Source organism: Canis lupus, chromosome 23 (assembly GCF_048164855.1).
Source record: "Canis lupus baileyi chromosome 23, mCanLup2.hap1, whole genome shotgun sequence".
Classification (NCBI taxonomy): domain Eukaryota; kingdom Metazoa; phylum Chordata; class Mammalia; order Carnivora; family Canidae; genus Canis; species Canis lupus.
In genome coordinates this window covers 19,604,906-19,626,478 of record NC_132860.1, presented here as the reverse complement: position 1 = coordinate 19,626,478, position 21,573 = coordinate 19,604,906, and the positions used below count along the sequence as shown (strand labels likewise).

The 21,573-nt window shown below is 43.3% G+C and overlaps 1 protein-coding gene across 11 annotated transcripts in view; it reads left to right on the top strand.

Moving 5' to 3' along the window:
- PPFIBP2 (PPFIA binding protein 2) overlaps nt 1–21,573 on the top strand; it is a 170,163-nt gene that overhangs the window by 27,943 nt on the left and 120,647 nt on the right. For 10 of the 11 annotated variants that reach the window (XM_072794206.1, XM_072794214.1, XM_072794205.1 and 7 more), the window contains exon 2: nt 5,034–5,130. The exons of the other annotated variant lie outside the window; for it this stretch is intronic. In XM_072794206.1, the coding sequence (XP_072650307.1) occupies nt 5,067–5,130 (64 nt within the window). In that variant the 5' untranslated portion in view covers nt 5,034–5,066. The remainder of the gene's footprint in view (nt 1–5,033; nt 5,131–21,573) is intronic. 11 annotated transcript variants of the gene reach the window in all.

Genomic DNA, 21,573 nt, shown 5'->3' with positions numbered 1-21,573 from the left:
GCTCTCTTATCCCAAAGAGACAGGTCTCATATACCCCTTTAAAAAGCTGTCTCCCAAGCATAGGAATAGCAATAGGTATTTCTTAACCATTTAAGAGCAACTCTGGTTTCTGAGCAACCTGTAAATTATGGGGACAAGGCTTTGGTTGGTTGTGATACAGTGACACTTCTTTACCACCTGGTGGCCTTGTAGGGAAGGAAGAGGTGTACAAGGAGTCCAAGTTTGGTTGGTGGTGGTAGGTTCTTGCCTGAGAGTTCCTTTCCCAGGCCTTGCCTTCTACTTGGGGGCACTGTCCTCCCCCACCCCTCCACCTGGATGCAGCTGCCAAGGGAACAGGCCCTAGTGCTGGCTCAGCTGTGTCCATGGCACAGGAGGAGCAGGGGCACCAGGGACTCTGGTGCTGTTCCTGATTCCTTCCTTTGTCTGGGCCATTGGAAGCCTGCCCAAAACACTTGTAGCTCTAACTACTTTTACTGAGAGAAGAGTATTTCATAGAATGGAATGGAAGTTTGCACTTCAATATGGGTAGGATAAATCAAGGTTACTTGCCCTGGACTTATCTTCATCAACAGTTCCTGCTAATGCAGTATCTAAATCACCAGCCGCCTAAGAGTACATCAGATAATGAGCAGCTCATTGTGGCTCACTTTCTAAATTTCAGAACCCCTAATCCTGTGCCCTGATGAGCTTCCAGGTGCCAAACTGGTGTTTGTGTGGTGTAGTTCAGGTGGCTATGACATCTGTCATTTGAAACATGGCTGTCCTGTATTGGCTGGCTATATAGCTACGAGGTCATTTTCTCTCTGGCTGGTAGCAAAAAGGGTAAAGTTCAGTGGTAGTGGGTCATCGTCATGGATAAGAGGACGACGGCATCTAGAGAGGCCTGTGGGTGAAGTGAAGGGTGAATGGTATGTGGGCTACACCTTCTCTTAACATTCCCACCTCTTCTTTGTAGCTAGAGATGAGCTAGTCTCTTGGTAAGAGAAGTCGGCCTGTGCCTCCACCATCAAATGCAGGGCTCTAGTAATAGTCCAGACGTCAGAGAGAATGAAGACTGGTCTTGGCCACTAGAACAGCTGTCACTGTCCTGAACTTGTTAAGAGCAATGTCATCCTCTGTTTGCTCCTCTGCTTCCTGGGCTGGGGAGGGGGGTGTGTGTGCACACTCCACCGTGGAGTCCCCTGGACACACTGGGTCCTCCTCCGGTGTTGTCCACACTGTGTCAGGCCCCTGGCTGGTGGCTGGCCCTCTCCTGTCATTGGTAGAGAACGTGATTCCACTTCCACTCCCTACCACCTGCTTAGAGCTTGCCCTGCTTTTCGCGTGGGCCTTTGGAGTCTTCCCTGGATTGTGGCTCTCCCCCAGCCCCTTTGGGTTGTCGCCTCTTACCTCGCTTCTCCCCAGGAGGCGTCCAGGCATTCACCTGCTGGAGCTTTGTGCACTTGAGCTCGACATCCCTCATGAACCCAGGCTCCCAAGGGAGGAACAGGCACTGAATGCTGCTGTTGGACCTGTTTGCCTCTGAGGCCCCGAGTTCCTTGAGGGCAGTGGTTGTCCTGTTGTCCTGTGTTACTGCTAGGAGCTCCAGCCTCAACTGCGGCCCTGAGGAGAAAGTGCCTCCCAGCTGCCAGAATGGGGATGGTTGGTGACTTTGTGGCCTCCCTGTTGTGATAAGAGTGTCTGTGCTCACGGGTGGGGACTGGAGGCCTCACATCGATGGCATATTTGGGCCTTCAAACATGTACCCCACACCACTGACACCTCACAGCAGCCCTGTGACAGAGGCCTGCGGGCCGCTTCTTACCCAGGTGCCTGCCATCACCTCAGACCCAGCAGGTTTGGAACTGAGCTAATTAGTTACCCCAAACAGGTTCTGGCTTCTGAGCGCTTCCAACCTTACCGGCCCAGGCTCCTGGGGTGTAAATATGATACACCTTTGACTCACATTTCACTTCACACCACCTCCCACGGGTCCACCCAACTTGCCATTTGCCAAGTACAAACTCATCACTGGGCAGAAGGCCCGTGGACCTCCTTTTACGGCCCTTCTGTTGCAGAGGGATGCGCCCTGGGCCGTCGGCTTGGCATCTTCTAACTGTCCTCTCCCTTCTACCCTGATAGTAAGACCCCAAATGGGACCTGTCTGTTGCAATGTGAGATCTTTCTTCTTAAGGATCTGTCATGTTTAAATCGGAGACCACTCAGTTTGTTGTGTGCTGGCATCCAGACCCCTGAAGTAGTGGGTGTGATTCCCAAGCTCCTCTAATTAATTGCCCTTGTCACACTTAGGTGAATTCTGTGAAAGGTTTTGACTCATCATGAGCAGCTGGATGCTCCGGTATAATCTCATCAGCCATTTTGATATTTGCCAACTCCATCCTGCCTTTACATGCTTCCCTACCTTTCCACCCTGCTCTGCCTAGAATAGCATTCTCCCCTTTGTCTTCTGAGAAAGCTTCTACTCATCCTTCAAGACCCAAGGAAGCTACATACCTGCCCCAGTCAGCATACCCCCAGTGGCTTCATAATTATTTGTGTATACTTTTGTCTTCACTAGACTACGTGATCCATGGGGGAAGGGACTAGGTCTGTTTTATCGTTATCTCCTCAGCATCCAGCACAGGAGGGTTTAGGGAATGTTGGTGGGAAAGACCTACCCATTTACTCATAAACTTCCTCATGCCAGGCACCATGCTAGGCACTGGGCACACACGGGGTGAACAGGGTAGACAGGATCCCCCTGCCTCCCTGGGATGGGTGAGCAAGGCCAGTTAGCAAGGAATCAAGGATATGGACCAGATACTTTGGAACTGCTGTGCTTCAAAGGGGCTGCTGTAGATGGAGGTGTGCAAGAAAGGCCTCTCTCTGGAAGACACATGGGAGCTGAAGGGAGCTGAACCCTGGAAGATGAGAATAAATCAACCATGGAGGGAGCTGGAAAAGCACACTGAGGGCTGAGGGGATGGCAGGTGTAAGGTTGCAGAGGTGAAGGTCTTGGAGTGTGTTGCGGGGGAGGGGCAGACAGGAGATCAATGCTGCTGGAACAGGAGCAATGGATTGGCCTAGCCAGATCCTACACTGCCTCTTTCATGGATCACAGTGAGCAAGCAGTTTGGATTTTTCTTTGGGAGTAGTGGGAAGTCCTCAGAGGGAAGTATTTCAGATCTTCAGCATCTCTGAATAGGTGGGAATGTGCTGATTATTGGCCTGTTTCTGGTTCCCCTCCCCCCTTTCTGGTACTTCTTTCATCACTACCACCGCCACCCTGACCCTAAGCTTGCTTCCATCCAGATTCTGAGATATGCACACCGAGTTTGTGGTTTCCAGCCATCCAGGCTGCTCTTCTCAGCAGGGGCAACTCTCTTCTTTGCTGCAGCCTTGCCTGGCTCCTGCCACAGCCCTAAGGTGCCAATGAGGCTCCCACCCCCTCCGCAAACTCCGGTTCTCATTCCCGAGTCGATTGTGCAATGGTTCTTGGCCTGCTGAAGCCCAGTGCCTGTTCCCAAACCTTCCTTGGCCTTTGCTCCTATGAATCACCACCCTCCCCCTCCAACAGGCATCATTGCTTATCTCTCTTTGCCATGCCTAGGGGAACCAGCCTCTTGGACTTACCTGGGTTCTCCCTCCCTGAGCCTACCCTATTGAGCTTAAAGTCTCTCATCCAGTGAGCTGTCCTGGCACAAATACATCCTGAGATGATTGCCTCACTTCAAAAACAAAAACGAAACAGCTAGCATATATTGAGCACTTGCTATCTATAAGGGAATGTACTAAGTATTTTCTATGAAATATTAAATCCTCATTTAATCATGACCTAGACCTGGTGAGTTAAGTGCTGGTATTTTCCCCCTTTTACAAATGAGGATGCTGAGGCTCAAAGATCACAGAATAAATGGCAGAACAATGTTCAAGCCCAGACTATTTGAACTGCTACTGCCTGGTCCAGTCCCCTGTGATTCTTTGTGGTCCTAAAATTTTTATCCACACCATCCCCAAAGCCACTTTTCTGTGGCTGTTCAGTTTACTTTCTTCTCTTTGAAAGTCCAACTTCCCAGGAAACATGAGCCAAGGAGACCCTCGAGATTCTCTGTTTCCTGGCCTGTGCCACCCGTGGAGGAGCCAGGCCTCTGTTCTCCATGGCACTTAGGCCCATTGGGCATATGCATGGGTTTTGCTGATGGAGAAAACAACAACTCCTGCCTCCAGTTTATAGACGTGAACTAGAGATTACAAATACTGTTGTAAGTCTGTCCCTGCCACCCAGGGAGTGGGTGGGAAGCAAAGCAAGAAAAATGAGAAGAGGCTGCAGGAAGACAGTGTAACTAAAAGACCTTTGTAGAGGCAGAGCTGTCTAGAGGTGGAACCAACTGCCATCTTCCCCATTAGACAGGAGACTCAGCACTGGGGGAGTGGCTGGACTGAGTGTGCTTGGAGAAGCTCTCCAGTCCCAAGGAGATGGGATGCTGCTCCTTGCATGGTATTGGGTAGAGTAGAAGTAAAATGGTAAGAGGAAGTGTTCCAGGTTCTTGGGACAGAACTCTCCCCACGACAGTGTGCCGGCAGCCTTCCTAGGCCAGGCCCCTTTTTGACATCTGAGAAGTGAAAGTGGTAGTGGAGGTCTCAGCCTGGACCGTGTCTACCCAACCCATTGCAGGTGCGGGACAAATGCAGCTGGAAGACAGCTGTGTGCCTGCCCAGACTGTCTTGATCCCCTCTGTTGGAGGGCACGTCCTTTTGAGTCACTTTTCCTGACTTGTAGGGGAGCTGCCCCAGTGCTCTCTGTAAATCTTCTGGAACTTGGGACCCTAATGGTGGCTCCTAATTTCAGAAGCGAGTGGGATCATATACTAAAGGTTCATGGAGATGGAGCTCTTGTCTCCCTCTACAGATGTCAGAATCAGGGGCGGGGATGCGGTTGCATGTTAGGATTCTTGTGAGACTGTGCTGCGTGATGAAAAGGAGGGTTTGAGGTCTTGCGTGCATGGTGTGGACCTTTCTGTAACTTTTCCTTTGTTTTGTGCTTGAATTTTCAGTAAGAGAAGGAGAAGACTGAGGGGAAAGGCATCATGGCTTCTGATGCCAGTCATGCACTGGAAGCTGCCCTGGAGCAAATGGATGGGATCATCGCAGGTACAGTCAGGGAGACCTCACAACTGTGGCTTGCGCCCTCCGCCCTTGAGAAACTGTTTTCTCACATTTGACTTTTCTTTCTGGCACAGCAAGAAGCCCCTCGGTAGATTTATTTTATTTTATTGTGCATGCCATCTCTTTTTTTTAGTTTAGACTTGTAGAATTCTTTGAATCCTGGCATGAGGTTAGGTCTGCCGCGACAGTGTGGGCACACTGGATGTTAGCATGTATCAAACCGTGGCCCAGCATGGGTCCCGGATGTAAGGCGGTTTGGCTGCAGTAGGGTTACCTTTACTGCAAATTTGCCAGAGCACATTATGGCTTATCACAGTCCAGCTGAAGTGAAACTCCAAGTCTGGCAACTTTGCCACCCTCGTGCACTTGTCGACTCCCTTCCCAGCTGGTCTCCAGTGTGTTTGGGAATTGGGAGGCAGTTTGGTATTGATTCACCTCATCACCTAAAGAATGTTCTTGGAGCACCTGGGTGGCTCAGTCGGTTAAGCATCTGACTCTTGATTTTGGCTCAAAAGCATCAGACTCCGTGCTCAGCAGTGAGTCTACCTGAGGATTCTATTCTCTCTCTCCTTCTCCTACTGCCCCTTCTGCTCATGCGTGCGTGCTCTCTCTCTCTCTCTCTCTCGCTCGCTCTCTCTCTGTCTCTCTCAAATAAATAAATCTTTAAAAAAATCTCCCTTATTGGGCAGCCCGGGTGGCTCGGCAGTTTAGCGCCTGCCTTCAGCCCAGGGCGTGATCCTGAAGACCTGGGGTCGAGTCCCGCGTTGGGCTACCTGCGTGGAGCCTGCTTCTCCCTCTGTCTGTGTCTCTGCCCCCCCCCCTTTGTGTCCCATGAATAAATGAATAAAATCTTTAAAAAAAATCTTTTAAAAAAAAGTCCCTTATGCCATATTGTGTCTTACCTGTCATAACTGACTTAACATTCACATTATTCAGTTAGCAATATTCCCTAGAAAAGATCCAGCAAAACTGGTTAATTGGAAAGGACTGCCAGTGGGCTATTTGGGCTAATTAACTCTTTGATTGGGGGAACCCAATCAATATGGATTGATTAGAATAAACCTGTCATTGAAAATCTTTCCTGAAGGTCTCAGGTCCTCTTTCTGTCCTGACCTGATAACAAGTCAGTGGCCTTATTTTCCATGCTGGGCGTGCTTCTTTGGGCCCTGGCTCTTTATTGTGTGGAGCTTCTGTTGGAGGAAGCCAGGGAGGCAGGCTTGGGCTAAGTGTGGCTAAAGCCCAGGATGTACATGGGTACCTGATACTGCCATTTGCCAGACATTTGCTTCACTTTCCACCCTGAAGAGAGAATCTGACTCACTGAGGCTTCTGGGTGTTGGTGCCCAGGGTGGGGTTGGGGGAGGCATTGTGTGTCGAAGATTCTTCATGTTCTTGGTGGGACTGTAACATGTTCTGTCATCTGTCAGGCTCTTAATTTCTCAGTGAACAGAATAGCTCTTGAGAGGCCTGACTAATACTTTTCAGAGGCTCTTTAGGTTGGGATGTCCTGTTCTAGGTTAGGGACTCCAAAGCCCCACTGAGAGGCAACAGTCAAGAGCGTAGATTTGCTAGCAGTGCTTTACACAGTCTCGTCTGGAAGCTGTGGGGGGCTCATGTACATTGAGATCAGAGCCACAGGGACACCTGGGTGGCCCAGTGGTTGAGCATCTGCCTTTGGCTCAGGTCATGATCCCGGGGTCCTGGGATCAAGTCATGCATCAGGCTCCCCACGAGAAGCCTGCTTCTCCCTCTCCCTATGTCTCTGCCTCTCTCTCTCTCATGAATAAATAAATAAAACTTAAAAAAAAAATAGAAGAGATCAGAGCCAGGGTCAGACCCTCAAACCTTAGAGCTCTTGGATGGCTGTGAAGGATGAATGGACACTTCCTAAAGAAGAGAGCTGGCATGGGGTCAGTTCTCTTCCTGCCTCCCAATTTCTCCACATTGGCATTCCTAAAATGATGAAGCCGCTGGCGAAGTGCCCTGTTGCAGAGAGCTGTATGTGACCCTCAGGGCCTTGCCTTAACACAGGATCTGCAGGTGAGGATCTAGGATGGACAAGGAGGAAAGGCCTCTGTGATGGGTTGTACAAAACCCAGGAGGCCCATCCTTCTGTCTTTCCAGCACAAAGTTCTCCCTTCTTCTTCCTTTTCCTTTATCCTCTTCCCTAGTTGAACCCTCTTTAGGCTGCGGTGACTGGAACAGGTGTGAGAGTTTTGTAGCAAGGCAATCTAAGACATCCCAAGGCATTCTTTGCCAATTGGTCAGTTGGTTCGGGAGGAGCTCCTGGAGCCAGGCTGCTTGGCTCAAATCCTTGCTCTACAACAAACTCTTGACCCAACCAGGCCTCAGTTTCCTCATATTTAGAATGGGAATGATAGTAGTACCCACCTTCGAGGGTTGCTATTTTTATACACATAAGGTGCTAAGAACAGTGCCTGGCATATCGTAAGCACTATAAAATGTTGGCTTCTGATAAATTAATGAGGAATAAGAAATCTTATTACGGTACATCTTCTCTAGGGACGCTGTAGAGTTCTGATTTATTCAGGACCTTGTCTTACCCATTTGAATTCTGTGCCTTTCATTGTATAAGACTTGTGCATGCCTTGTTAGACTTCCCTTGGGCCTGCAAGATTCATGCATAGTCTTCTGAGGTCTCTGCCCTGCTCCGGGCCCTTTATGGGCTCTTCCACCCAGCAGCAGAGCGATCCTTGAAACGTACATCAAATCACAGCATTCCTCTCTCCAGAGCGCATCAGTGGCTTCCCATCTTGGGATAAAATCTGAAGTCAACACAGCTGGCACTTCTAGCTGCCATCTGGCCTTTGGCCACCTTTATGGCCACACTTCCTATCACTTTCCTCCCGCCTTCTTGCTTTAGCCTGCACACCAACTGTCTTAGGACCTTTGTGCTTGCTCACCACCTTTGCTGGAATGCCATCCTCCAGATACCCTCAGATCTGATCTCTGCCAAAATGTTGCCACATCAGAGGGGTCTTCTCTGACCTTCTCTAATTGGCCTCCTCCCCCTCCCATCACTCTGTTCTCATATCCTGTTTATATTTCTTTATAGCACTGATCACCACCTGACCTATTACATTCACTTTTGTCTCTTGGTGTATCATCGGCCTCCTGCACCAGGTTGTAAGTTCCATGAGGACAGAGGCTTTGCCGCTCCATCTCCAGCACCTCAGTTGGTCTACAGCACGTATTAGGTGTTTAATAAGTACTTGTCACATGCACATTTTATTTACTTCTGTGAACAGGTTCTCTTTCTCGTTGGTTTGGGGCCAGTTGTTCATTTCTATATGTATCTTCTCTGGCTGTGCACTGAACTTCATTTATTATTTTTTCTGGTACCTTTCACTGATTCTTCTGGAAAAACAAATCACTAATTTTTTTTTTCAAATCACTAATTTTTTTTTGAAGATTTGGTGATTGGCCTGTCCTGTGAACCATCTCTCAAGTAGTAATTGGCTCACACAGACATTTGACAGGAGCTATTTGGCAGATAATTGAACATTGAGGTAATTAGTGAGTGTCTGGAGGGTATATACTCTACACCATTTGTGATGACAAGAATGATAATTATTGAATGCCTTTGTGCAAGATGCTCTTCCACAAGATTATTAACACCCTCCCGATATCTGAGGTGGCTGGGCCAAACTGGACCAAAGAGCTTAAGAGTTTTTAAGGTTGTTGATGTGGACCAGGGAGATAGGACTATTGGAGTTTGAATCCCAGCTCCATTACTTAGGACTGACTGGATGTGAGATCTTTAGGCAAATGGTTTAATCCCAATCTGAGCTCACTTTCCTCATATATAAAATAATGGTATTTGTACTCATCTCCTATTATTGGGAGGATTAAATTAATGCAAAAAAGGCACATATTAAGTGCTCAGTCGGTAAGTTACTGTTTTGTCGAGATTGGTACTGACATTAGGATTTTCACCACCCAAGGTTACAGTGCTGGTAAATGTCAGGATTTTTAGTCCAGGGCCATCTGAGTCTCTTCCTGGCTGCTGTCATGCCTGCATTGGTTTTATGATGATGTGCTATAGAGCCCTGGGGGCTCTGTGGGGCCATCTACAGAGAAGAGTTAACTGAGAGAGGAGTCAAATTCTGGTTTTGCTCCCAATCCTCTAGCCAGAGTGACTTTGCTCTCATATCTTTTACATATCAGACTTCCAAGTAAGGATTCCTTCGCTGAAAGGGTGGCAGCCAAGAGAAAGTTTGAAAACTGTGTTACCACATCATGATGCCACAAATCCTGCAGAAATGACATTGTTATGTGAATATCTATATCTTCCTTTCTGTATTTCTATTTTCCTATTATTTTGAATGATTGCTTTTGCATCTATTAAGGTGCTCAAATGAGTACTCAGGGACTGTATTCTCTCACTTTCTGAAGACACAATTACCACTTATTTCAAATGGAGGAAATTTTTACTGGCTTCCTACACACCCCACAGAGCAATCATTGATGCAAAAACAACACAGATTCCTCCTAAAACGGACACAGTTCCTTCAATAACGATGATTCATAGTTGTAACACTTCAGAACAAGGGATTTCCCTTTATTAATTACTCTGTACTATGATAGGTTCAGGTTCATTTTCTGAAACTCTCCAAAAAGAGTACACTTAGGACATGTGATATCAATATTTATGTAATTAAGTCTTTAATGCAAAAAAAAAAAAAGTCTCCTTCCTCCAAATCAATGTAAACAATGCAAGCAATCAGGATATTATCACTTAAACAACCAGGCCAGGGATACTCTGAGAGGACATCCTGACGCACACATGCCAGATATGCTCCATGGCATGATGACCTTTATCTCAAGGCACTCAGTGGCTCTGGAGGTGTGAGGAAAAGAAATGCATTGATGGCAGAAACAGGACTAGTAAATGAAACTCCTTATAAGGTTGAATTATTGAAACCTGAATGAGTGTTTCCTGGGTGTGACTGTACTTAATCGGAACCTCAAAATTCTGTACTAGAAAGTTGGAAAGAGGTGACTTTAAAGACCCCGGAACCTTTGTCAAAATGATTTGTTTCTAGTACAAAAGACCATTGTTGTTAGCTTCCAGTACAGTGTTAACCTTTGCTCTTGCTCCTGATTAATCCCAGTGATTTGGTCTGCACATAATACCATAATTGAATTACACTGTTGACAATTGAAATTGAACTATATATTGCTCAAGTACATCCCTCTGGATAACCCAGAGCAACTGCCACATATTGTCATTTTGCATGAAGCATAATTTGTGGGCTAACAGGTTCAATGGCTGCTGTGTGAGGCCATTTCTGTAGTAGTACCAGAGAACCCCGTGGTCAGGACACAGAGGACCACTTATTCCTCTTCACTGAGGTAGAAGTTCATTCAAGCAGTCATCTGCAAGCTGTACCCATCAGTAAGGAATAGGCAAAAGGAACCTGTTTTATGACAGTTAAAAAAAAGTTGCTCTGGACCTCTCTGCTAACTCTGATTCGTGTCTTGGTGTTTTTGCTTTTTTTTTTTTTTTTTTTTTTTTTTTTAAGATTTAGAGTTGGAGCAGAGAAAGTTCTGGTCAAGGCTGAGATTATTCACACTTTCCCAAAAAGTCTTCAAAATGAGAAAATCCTGCAAGTCTCTTCCTGCCTTACACCCCCATTAAGATCCTGCTATTCCACAAAAGCTTAAACCCACAGAGAGGTGGTTTGTGTTCCTGTTCAGATCTTCGGTTGTAAGACTAATTCTCTATTTTTATACTGAAGCATAATTACTCAATAGCTCAGGGTCTACATTTCACTTGACTTTTTATACCAAATTCTGCGTGAATGGTCAACATGGAATATTGGGGGCTATTGTAAACAGAGGTTTAATTTTATTAGCAGTAGCCAGTTATTTATTCAAGCATGATGTTAATAAAATAGGCATATTCTGAAAAAAAAATTACTTCAGGCTGCTGATAAGTCCATGCACTGAACATGCTCAGTTAACTGGTCTTGTCCAAGCCTTCTCTGAGGTGGGTCAGCATATAGCAGTCATCAGTAAGTGGGGCAGAACCAAAACTTGCCTGTTTCTCATTCAGGACTCAGGTTGAGAGTGCTCGGCTTTCATTATGACCCAGAGACAGTCAGAATGGAAGTTTGGAGATGTCCAATGGGCTGAGATATCAAAAACGATTCTTTACGTAAAGAGATCAAAATGGCCCATGGAAAAAAAAAAATGGCCCATGGTGGCAAGCACTGTTCAACAGACATCATTTTGTTTTTTCCCTCACTGGCAGAGCTCTCCTCCAAAACTTTAGGGCTACATAGCCTCATTTTCTATTCTCTAAAAGAGTTTGAGTAAAACTGGAATGATCATTTCTTCCTTATGTATTTGCTACAGTTGTATAGGAATTGACCTACGAAACCAAGTGGACCTGGTGTTTTCTCACTGAAAGATTTTCTTTTCTTCATAGTTATAAACAATGTCTTAAATTCTCAGTTGAGTTTTGGTAAGTTATATCTATCTAAAAATTTGTGCATTTTACTGAGATCTTTAATTTTGTTTCTCGGGTTTTTTTTAAATAGATTTCATTTATTTATTTGAGAGAGAGAACACCCTCTTGCATGCTAGCTGAGGGAGGAGCAGAGGGGGAGGGAGAAAAGAGGGAAAGAATCCTGAGCAGATTCCTTACCTGACAGGGAGCCCATCATAGGGCTGAGATCATGACCTGAGCCAAAGCCAAGAGTCAGATGCTTAACTGACTCTACCATCCAGGTGCCTGAGGGTCTTTAATTTTGTTAACATAAATATGGCTATCATAGATTTTTAAAAATATTTATTTGAGAGAGAGAATGCATGTGCATGCTCCTGAGTAGGGGGAGGGGCAGAGGGAGAGAGAGAATCTCAAGCAGACTCTCTGCTGAGCACAGAGCCCTCTTGTGGCTGGATCTCACAACCCTGGGATAATGACCTGAGCCAAAATCAAGAGCAGTCACTTAACCTAGGCTCTCTGGTTATCATATTTTTTAAAGATCTGCTACACTTCTTGTATCTCTGTTTATATTCCTAATATTACTTAATTGTACCCTCTGTTTTCTTTTATCTTGCCAGTTATCTTTTTTTTTTTTTTTTTTTTTGAGAGAGAGAGAGAGAGCGCGCACATGAAGGGAGGGAGGGGAAGAAAGAAAGAAAGATAATCTGAAGCCAGCTCCTTGCCAAGCACAGAACCAACACAGGGCTCTTACAACCCTGAGATCATGACCTGAGCCAAAACCAAGAGTTGATGCTTAACTGGCTGAGCACCCAGGTGCCTCTTGCCGGAGTTATCTTTTTTATTATTATTTTCAAAGAAGTGAGTTTTGCCTTTGCTGATTAGTCTCCATTATATGTGTGTGGTATGTTTTTATACATTATTTTATTCTGTAAATATATAAATATGTATATCTATATATCTATATCTATCTATTGGTCCAGGTTCTCCAGAGAAACAAAAGCAATAGGGTGTGTGTGTGTGTGTGTGTGTGTGTGTGTGTAGAGAAAGAAATTTCTAAGATATTCATTGATTGATTGATTTTAAGGAATTGGCTCATGTAATTATGGAAACTAGCAAGTCCAAAATCTACAGGATAGGCCATAAGGCTGGAGATCCAGGGGAGAGCCAATGTTGCATGCCAATGTGAAGTCTTCCTTTTGGTTATTATTTTCTTGGTATTGTCCTTCCATCCTTCTTCAGTCACAGGCTTTCATTGTTCTTTTGATTTAGATGTAGCTTTTGCCAGTGGGATACAGATGTGTTTTCACTTTTTAACCAATTTACAATATCTATCTTTTCACTGGCCAGTTTAGTCTGTATACATTTATTTTGACAATTAACTCATCTGACCAATTTTCAACTCTCTTGTCTGATTTCTACTTGTCTCACACTTTCTGTGCTTCTTTCCTTTTTTTTTTTATTATTGTTTTAAAACATCGAATTATTTGTATGTGATCTAGTTTTAAGGCCCAGTTTCCTCCTGTGGGATAGACTCCTCCAGTTGACAGAGGGTATTTCTCTTTTCTATCCTGGCTTTGTGCGGAGGTCTCCCATGTGCCTGTCCCTTTGCTCAGGCCTAAGCTTTGTCCCCTGTCCCCCTGAAGTGACCTGTGGCCCAGGCGTTAGGCCATCAGGGAATTGGCAGGATGTAAGGGCAAACACCAGCTCAGATGCTCTCTTAACTCCGAGGTTTTGAGCTCTGAAGATTTCTGATAGTTCAGTTGCTTAAAAGAGTGTGTGTACATGGGTATTTTTAAAAATTTTGGGGTGTTCTTAGAGGGTTTTCTCTGTATGACTAGTCTGCCCCTGCCTGCCTTATTGCTACTCTAATGCTGTCACCTTCCTTGGCTCACTGTTCCCTTCTATCTTCAGAGCCAACAGTAGCAGCTCATGTCCTCAGGTCATGTCCCTCGGGACCCAGTCTTCTGCCTCCCTTTCCTTATTTAAGAACTCAACTGATTAACAATACAGGATAACTTCCTCATCTCAAAATTCTGGACCTTAATCACATCCATAAAGTCCCTTTCACTATGTGAGGTAACACATAGATGCCATGATTTAAGACATGGATATCTTTGGGGAGATACTATTCTGTCTACCAGAATAATTGTTAAATAGCATCCCATTTTTCCCTTTCTTATTACTTTTTAAAAAAGATTTTATTCATTCATTCGTGAGAGACACAGAGAGAGAGAGACAGAGATGCAGGTAGCGAGAACAGCAGGTTCCCCGTGGGGAGCCTGATGTGGAACTCGATCCCAGGACCCCACAATCATGCTCTGAGTCAAAGGTAGACACACTCAACCACTGAGCTACCCAGGTGTCCCTTCCTTCCTTAGTTTTAAACCAATTAAGGAATAGACAAAGGGGTCAGACAGACCAAAACAGTGGCTTTATCGTTAGTTGTACTGATTAGGCAAGTTAGCTTGAGCTGAGGCCACAATCAAGATCTTGAATACCAGACATCCTACACACACTTACACCATAAATTGAATTGCAGACTACAGACCTCCACTCTGTAGAGGCAGAGCTGGTCTCAGAAACTTCCCTGGAGGGCAGTGCTCATATCCAAGGATAGGCAACTCTCAAGAGAGGCCCTTCTGTAAGCTCTCTGGCCAGAGATGTGTTCCTCCTTTGAGGAAAAGTTGTGTGAGGGGAGGCAGGGGCAAGGCCACAAATGTGGCCTTAGTGGCAGCCATCCTCCCCTCCCACAGAAATATGGAGACAGGAATAGGTCCCCCTAATAGCGATTCTGTAGTCTTGTTGAGACTCCCTGTGTGGCTGGAGTCGATGGTCTGTTTTCTTTTTTAGTTTGAATGGGACGCACAATGTTCCATTGGTTTCACCTGTATAATGTAGTGATTCAACAAGTTTATACATATGCTGTGTTCACCGCAGGTGTAGCTACCATCTGTTCCCAGACGTCTCCATTGCAACATCATTGACTCTATTCTTTATGCTGAGCCTTTAAATATCCTGGTGACTTATACCATAACGGGAAGCCTGTATCTCCCCCTCCCTGTCCCCCATTTTGTCCATCTCCCCAACCCCCTTCCCTCTGGCAACCATCAGCTTGTTGTCTCTATTTATAGGTTTGGTTCTGCTTTTTGTTTCTTTGTTCATTTGTGTGTGTTTGGGGGGGGGGTTGTTTGTTTTTGGGGGTTTTTTTAGATTTTTTTAGATTCCACAGTAGAGTGAAATCATACAATATTTGTCTTTCTCAGTCTGATTTATTTCATTTAGCATAATGCCCTTTAGGTCCATCCATGTTGTCCCAAATGGCATGATCTCATCCTTTTTAATGAATTCATGTGATATTAATATATCACATTTTCCTTATCCATTCATTTATACCTGGACACTTGGGTTGCTTCCATATCTTGGCTATTGTAAATAATGTTGTAATAAACACAGCAGTGCATATATCTTTCTTTTTAATTTTTTAAAAAGATTTTATTTATTTATTCATGAGAGACATGGAGAAAGAGAGAGGCAGAGACACAGGCAGAGGGAGAAGCAGGCTCCATGCAGGGAGCCCGACGTGGGACAAGATCCCTGGACTCCAGGATCAGGCCCTGGGCTGAAGGCGGTGGCGCTAAACCACTGAGCCACCCAGGCTGCCCTAGTTCTTTGATATTATTAAGAGAGACATGCAGGAGACACACAAAACATTATGACACTGAATGACTGAAATATATTTAAAAAGACACAGCGAAGGACTCCGTATATTAAAGCATTGGGTCCAACTATTAAAAACCCTGGACTCCAGGATTCCACCCTGGGCCGCAGGTAGGTGCTAAACTGCTGAGCCACCCAGGGACCCCCTGCATATATCTTTTTAAGTAGCGTTTTTGTTTCTTTGGGTAAATACCCAGTAGTGGAATTATTGGATCATATGGTATTTCTATTTCTAATTTTTGGAGGAAACTCCATACTGTTTTCCACCATGACTATAGCAATTTATATTCCCGCCAACAGTGTATGGGGGTTTGTTTTTCTCCACATCCCCACCAACACTTGTTGTTTCTTGTCTTTTTTTTTTTTATTTTAGTCCCTCCAACATGTCTATGGGCAGTTTTGATGAAAATGCTTCACATGTGCTTCAACACAGTATGCCACCTCTAGCTGAGGACAGAGAACCCTTTGTTATTCTGATACATCACCATTTTATTTGTTATTTCCTATTTGGGTCTGCTTGATCTGTCATTTTCCAGGTTAGATGTCACTGTGTGCTATCTTATTTACACAGCATGGGGTTTGGTTTTTAAAATTTGTGGTTAGGATTTGTGTGTCCAGGTTCATCAATGCAAAGGCCTGGAATTCCCTGGGTGGTGCTCAGGACTGCTGAGTTCTATGTACAGTTCCCATCTACGGGCTGTGCTGGCAGGTTCTTCTTATTGAGTATGCTGGGAGCAGTCCCTAACCACACTTAAACAAAATAGAGTACAATTATTCAGTTCTTGAAGGTTTGACAGAACTAACTTGTGAAAACATTTGGCCTGATACATTTTTTTTTAAGATTTTTTAAATTTTTAAAAATTTATTCATGAGAGACACAGAGAGAGACAGAGACATAGGCAGAGGGAGAGGTGGGCTCCCTGTAGGGAACCCAATGCAGGACTCGATCCCAGGACCCTGGGATCAGGGCCTGAGCTGAAGGTAGACCCTGAACCACTGAGCCACCCAGGTGCTCCTGGCCTGATATTTTCTTTGAAAAAAATTTTATTTTATTTTTAATTATTTTTAATTTTTATTTATTTATGATAGTCACAGAGAGAGAGAGAGAGAGAGAGAGAGGCAGAGACATAGGCAGAGGGAGAAGCAGGCTCCATGCACCCGGAGCCTGATGTGGGATTCGATCCCGGGTCTCCAGGATCGCGCCCTGGGCCAAAGGCAGGCGCCAAACCGCTGCGCCACCCAGGGATCCCTGAAAAAAATTTTAAGTTAGGTTCAGATGTTTCAAATGACAATTCAAATAGTTTTTTACAGGACTATTCAGGTGATTTTTTTGTTTTTATTGTTTTATCCAGTGATTTTGTGTATGAGTGTGTGACTGTTTTTAATAGTTGGACCCAATGCTTTAATATATGGAGTCCTTTGCTGTGTCTTTTAAAATATATTTCAGTCATTCAGTGTCATAATGTTTTGTGTGTCTCCTGCATGTCTCTCTCAATAATATCAAAGAACTAGGGCAGCCCGGGTGGCTCAGTGGTTTAGCGCCGCCGCCTTCAGCCCAGGGCCTGATCCTGGACCTGGGATCGAGTCCCACGTCGGGCTCCCTGTATGGAGCCTGCTTCTCCCTCTGCCTGTGTCTCTGCCTCTCTGTTTCTCATGAATAAATAAATAAATAACATCTTTTAAAAAAAAAGAACTAGATTTTTTTTATTCAAATTTTTGAGTTTAATTAGGTGAGTTTAATGCATTTATAATTAACGGGTATACAGATGTGTTAATACTTATGTCTCTGTTTTAACTTTTTTTTAAACTTATTTTTGGTTTTGCCTTACTGGCCTCTCTTGTCTTTAATCTCTGTTGAAAAGTTTAACAAAAAATTTTAACAACTTCTCCAACATAATTGGTTGTTCCATCCCACACCTTTTTGTTTGGTGCAATTTCCTTCTTCATGAAGTAGATCCTTTAAAATTCCATTGCATGAGTCGCCATCTGAAAAATGTCCTTATTTTATTCTTAATCTTGAGTAACAGCTTCTCTTGTGCAGGTTACAGGTTGTAAATGATATTTTGTGGTCATTGGGATTTATTGCCCGTGAGAAATCTCTTGACAAAGTAACTGTAGAATATCTCTGTCTTTTATCTCTAGTTGCTTTTAAACTTGCTCTTTATCTTTGGTGTTCTTGAGTTTCACCGTGTGGTTTCTGGGGTGGGTGAGTTTTGATATGTCTCCTTTTGGGGATTCAGTGTGTGTCTTCAAAATGAGACAACTCAAATTTTCAACTGTGAAAAATCCATAGTGGTTTTCTGTTTGTTGCCTCTGGTTCGCTCTGTATGCCATCTCTTTCCACCTTCCACTCCCATAATTCTCTTGTCTGTTCTTCAACCTGTCACTTAGAAATAAAGTGTTGCATTCTTTGTTTTGGTTTCCACTCATTTCTTTTTCAAATTTTCCTGTTCTTTCTCATGCCTTTTCTTATTCTTTCATTAAGGTTTTTATTTCTTCCTTTTCCCCTTTAATGATGTAAGACATACTGTATATGCTCCAATAGACAAGCATTCCAAAATGGACAAATACGTACTCCTATTAATTGGTTGGTTTAGACTCATGTGTATTTATGAGTACTCATATAAAATATGTTTATTAATTTCTTGTCTCAGCACATTTTTTTATTTTTATTTTTTTATAAATTTATTTTTATTGGTGTTCAATTTGCCAACATATAGAATAACACTCAGTGCTCATCCCGTCAAGTGCCCCCCTCAGTGCCTGTCACCCAGTCACCCCCACCCCCCGCCCACCTCCCTTTCTACCACCCATAGTTCGCTTCCCAGAGTTAGGAGTCTCTCATGTTCTGTCTCCCTTTCTGATATTTCCCACTCATTTTTTCTCCTTTCCCCTTTATTCCCTTTCTCTATTTTTTATATTCCCCAAATGAATGAGACCATATAATGTTTGTCCTTCTCCGATTGACTTATTTCACTCAGCATAATACCCTCCAGTTCCATCCACGTCGAAGAAAATGGTGGGTATTTGTCATTTCTAATGGCTGAGGAATATTCCATTGTATACATAAACCACATCTTCTGTATCCATTCATCTTTCGATGGACACCGAGGCTCCTTCCACAGTTTGGCTATTGTGGCCATTGCTGCTAGAAACATCGGGGTGCAGGTGTCCCGGCGTTTCATTGCCTCTGTATCTTTGGGGTAATTCCCAGTGCAATTGCTGGGTCGTAGGGCACGTCTATTTTTAACTCTTTGAGGAACCTCCACACAGTTTTCCAGAGTGTCTGCACCAGTTCATATTCCCACCAATAGTGCAGGAGGGTTCCCCTTTCTCCACATCCTCTCCAACATTTGTGGTTTCCTGCTTTGTTAATTTTCCCCATTCTCACTGGTGTGAGGTGGGATCTCATTGTGGTTTTGATTTGTATTTCCCTGATGGCAAGTGATGCGGAGCATTTTCTCATGTGCTTGTGTCTCAGCACATTTTTAACAGTTTTATTCAAGCATTATGTTTATCTCCAACATGCTATTTCTATCATGAATGCTACCTTTTGAATACTTTTAGCATTCCAGAGCAGTTGTAGAGCGTTTGGGGATGTTGATAAAATGTAAGTCCTTGTTTGTAGGGCCAAGATAGGACATAAGAGTCTGTATTTCCACTGAGCTCCCGAGTGCTGCTGCTGCTGCTGCTGCTGTGTACCACACTTTTAAGTGGCAGAGTCTTAGAAAACATTATTTTAAAGTTGTTTTAAATAAAGCACTTTTAAAATTCATATATGATATTGTCATCAGATATTTCATCTTATGCCCAAGAACCCCCATTTAAATGATTAAAGATCATTTAGAACAATTTTAGTTCCAATATAGTTAACATACAGTATTATATTAGTTTCAAATGTACAATAATAGTGATTCAACACTTCCATACATCACCTGGTGCTCATCATGATAAGTGTACTCTTAATCCCCACCACCTGTTTTACCCATTCCTTTCCCCCATCCCTTCCCCCACCCCCACCTCCCCTCTGGTAACCACTGGGTTGTTCTCTATAGTTAAGTCTTTTTTTTTTTTTTTTTTTTTTTGGTTTGTCTCTTCTTTGTTTGTTTTGTTTCTTAAATTCCACATATTAATGAAATCATATGGTATTGGTCTTTCTCTGAATGACGTATTTCACTTAGCACTATACTTTTTAGATATATTCATGTTGTTGCAAATGGTAAGATTCCATTATTTTCTTCTTTTTTGTGGCTGAGTAATATATCATTATATCGATCTCACATTTTCTTTATCCATTCATCTGTTGATGGACACTGGGGCTCTCTCCATATTTTGGCTATTGCAAATAATGCTGCAAAAAACAAGAGTGCATATGTCTTTTTGAATTAGTTTTTCATAGTCTTTGGGCAAATACCCAGTAGTGGAATTACTGGATCCTATGGCAATTCTATTTTTAATTTTTCAAAGAGCCTCCATACTGTTTCCCACAGTTGCTGTCCCTGTGGGCCTGAAGGTTCCTTTTTCTCCACATCCTTGCTAATACTTGCTGGTTCTTGTGTTTTTAAATTTAACCATTCTGACCAGTGTGAGGTGTCATCTCATTGTGGTTTTGATTTGCATTTCCCTGATGATGTTTGATGTTGAACATCTTTTTGTGTGTCTATTGGCCATCTGGATGTCTTTGAAGAAATGTCCGTTCATGTCTTCTGCCCATTTTTAATTGGATTATTTGGGATTTTTGGTGTTAAGTTATAGAAGTTTTTTATATATGGATACTAACCCTCTATTGGATATGTCATTTGCATGTAGGTTGTCTTTTAGTTCTGTTGACTGTTTTCTTTGCTGTACGGAAGCTTTTTATTTTGATGTAGTCCCGATAGTTTATTTTTCCTTTTGTTTCCCTTGCCTCAGGAGACATATCTAGAAAACTGTTGCCATGGTCGATGTCAAAGAGGTTAACTGCCTGCGTTCTCTAGGATTTTTATGGTTTCAGGCCTCACATTTAGGTCTTTAATCCATTTTGAGTTTATTTTTGTGTATGGTGTAAGAAAGTGGTCCAGTTTCATTCTTCTGCATGTAGCTGTCCGGTTTTCCCAGCACCATTTGTTGAAGAGACTGTCTTCCCATTGTATATTCTTATCTCCTTTGTCAAAGACCAATTGGCCATTTAATCAAGTGTTTATTTCTGGGCTCTCTATTCTGTCCTATTGGTTTATGTGTCTATTTTAGTGCCAGTACCATTGCTGTTTTGATTACTACAGCTGCGTAGTATAACTTGAAGTCTGGGATTGTGGTCCTTCCAGCTTTGTTCTTTTTCAAGATCACTTTGGCTATTCAAGGTCTTTTGTGGTTCCATACAAATATTTTAGGATTATTCTAGTTCTGTGAAAAAAGCTACTGGTATTTTGATAGGGATTACATTAAATCTCTAGATTGCTTCGGGTAGTATGGACATTTTCACAACATTTGTTCTTCCAATCCATGAGCATGGAATGCCTTTCCATTTCTTTGTGTTGTCTTCAATTTTTTTCATCAATGCTCTGTAGTTTTGAGAATACAGATCTTTCACCTCCTTGGATATGTTATGCGTTTTATTTTTAATTTTTTGGTGCAATTTTAAATATGATTGTCTTCTTAATTTCTCTATCTGTTTCATTATGAATGTATAGAAATGCAACAGGTTTCTGTATATTGATATTGTATCCTGCAATCTTACTGTATTCACTTATCACTTATTCTCGTGGTTTTTTTTGTGGAGTTTTTATGATTTTTCTATATAGTATTATACCATCTGCAAATAGGACAGTTTTACTTATTACTAATTTGAATTCCTTGATTTCTTTTTGTTGTCTGATTGCTGTGGCTAGGACTTCCAGTACTATGTTGAATAAAAGTGGTGAGGGTAGATGTCTCTGTCTGTTTCCTGACCTTAGGGGAAAAGCTCTCAGTTTTTCACGATTGGGTATGATGTTAGCTATGGCTTTTTCATGTATGGCCTTTATTATGTTGAGGTATATTCCTTCTAAACCTACTCTGTTGAGGGTTATCATGAATGGATGTTGTACTTAGTAGAATGCTTTTTCAGCATTTTTGAGATGATCATAAGATTTTTATCCTTTCTCTTACTGATGTGATGTATCACATGTGATGTGATGTATGTGATGTTAATTTGTGAACATTGAACCAGCCTTACATCCTAGGAATATATCCCATTTGATCATGGTGAATGATTTTTT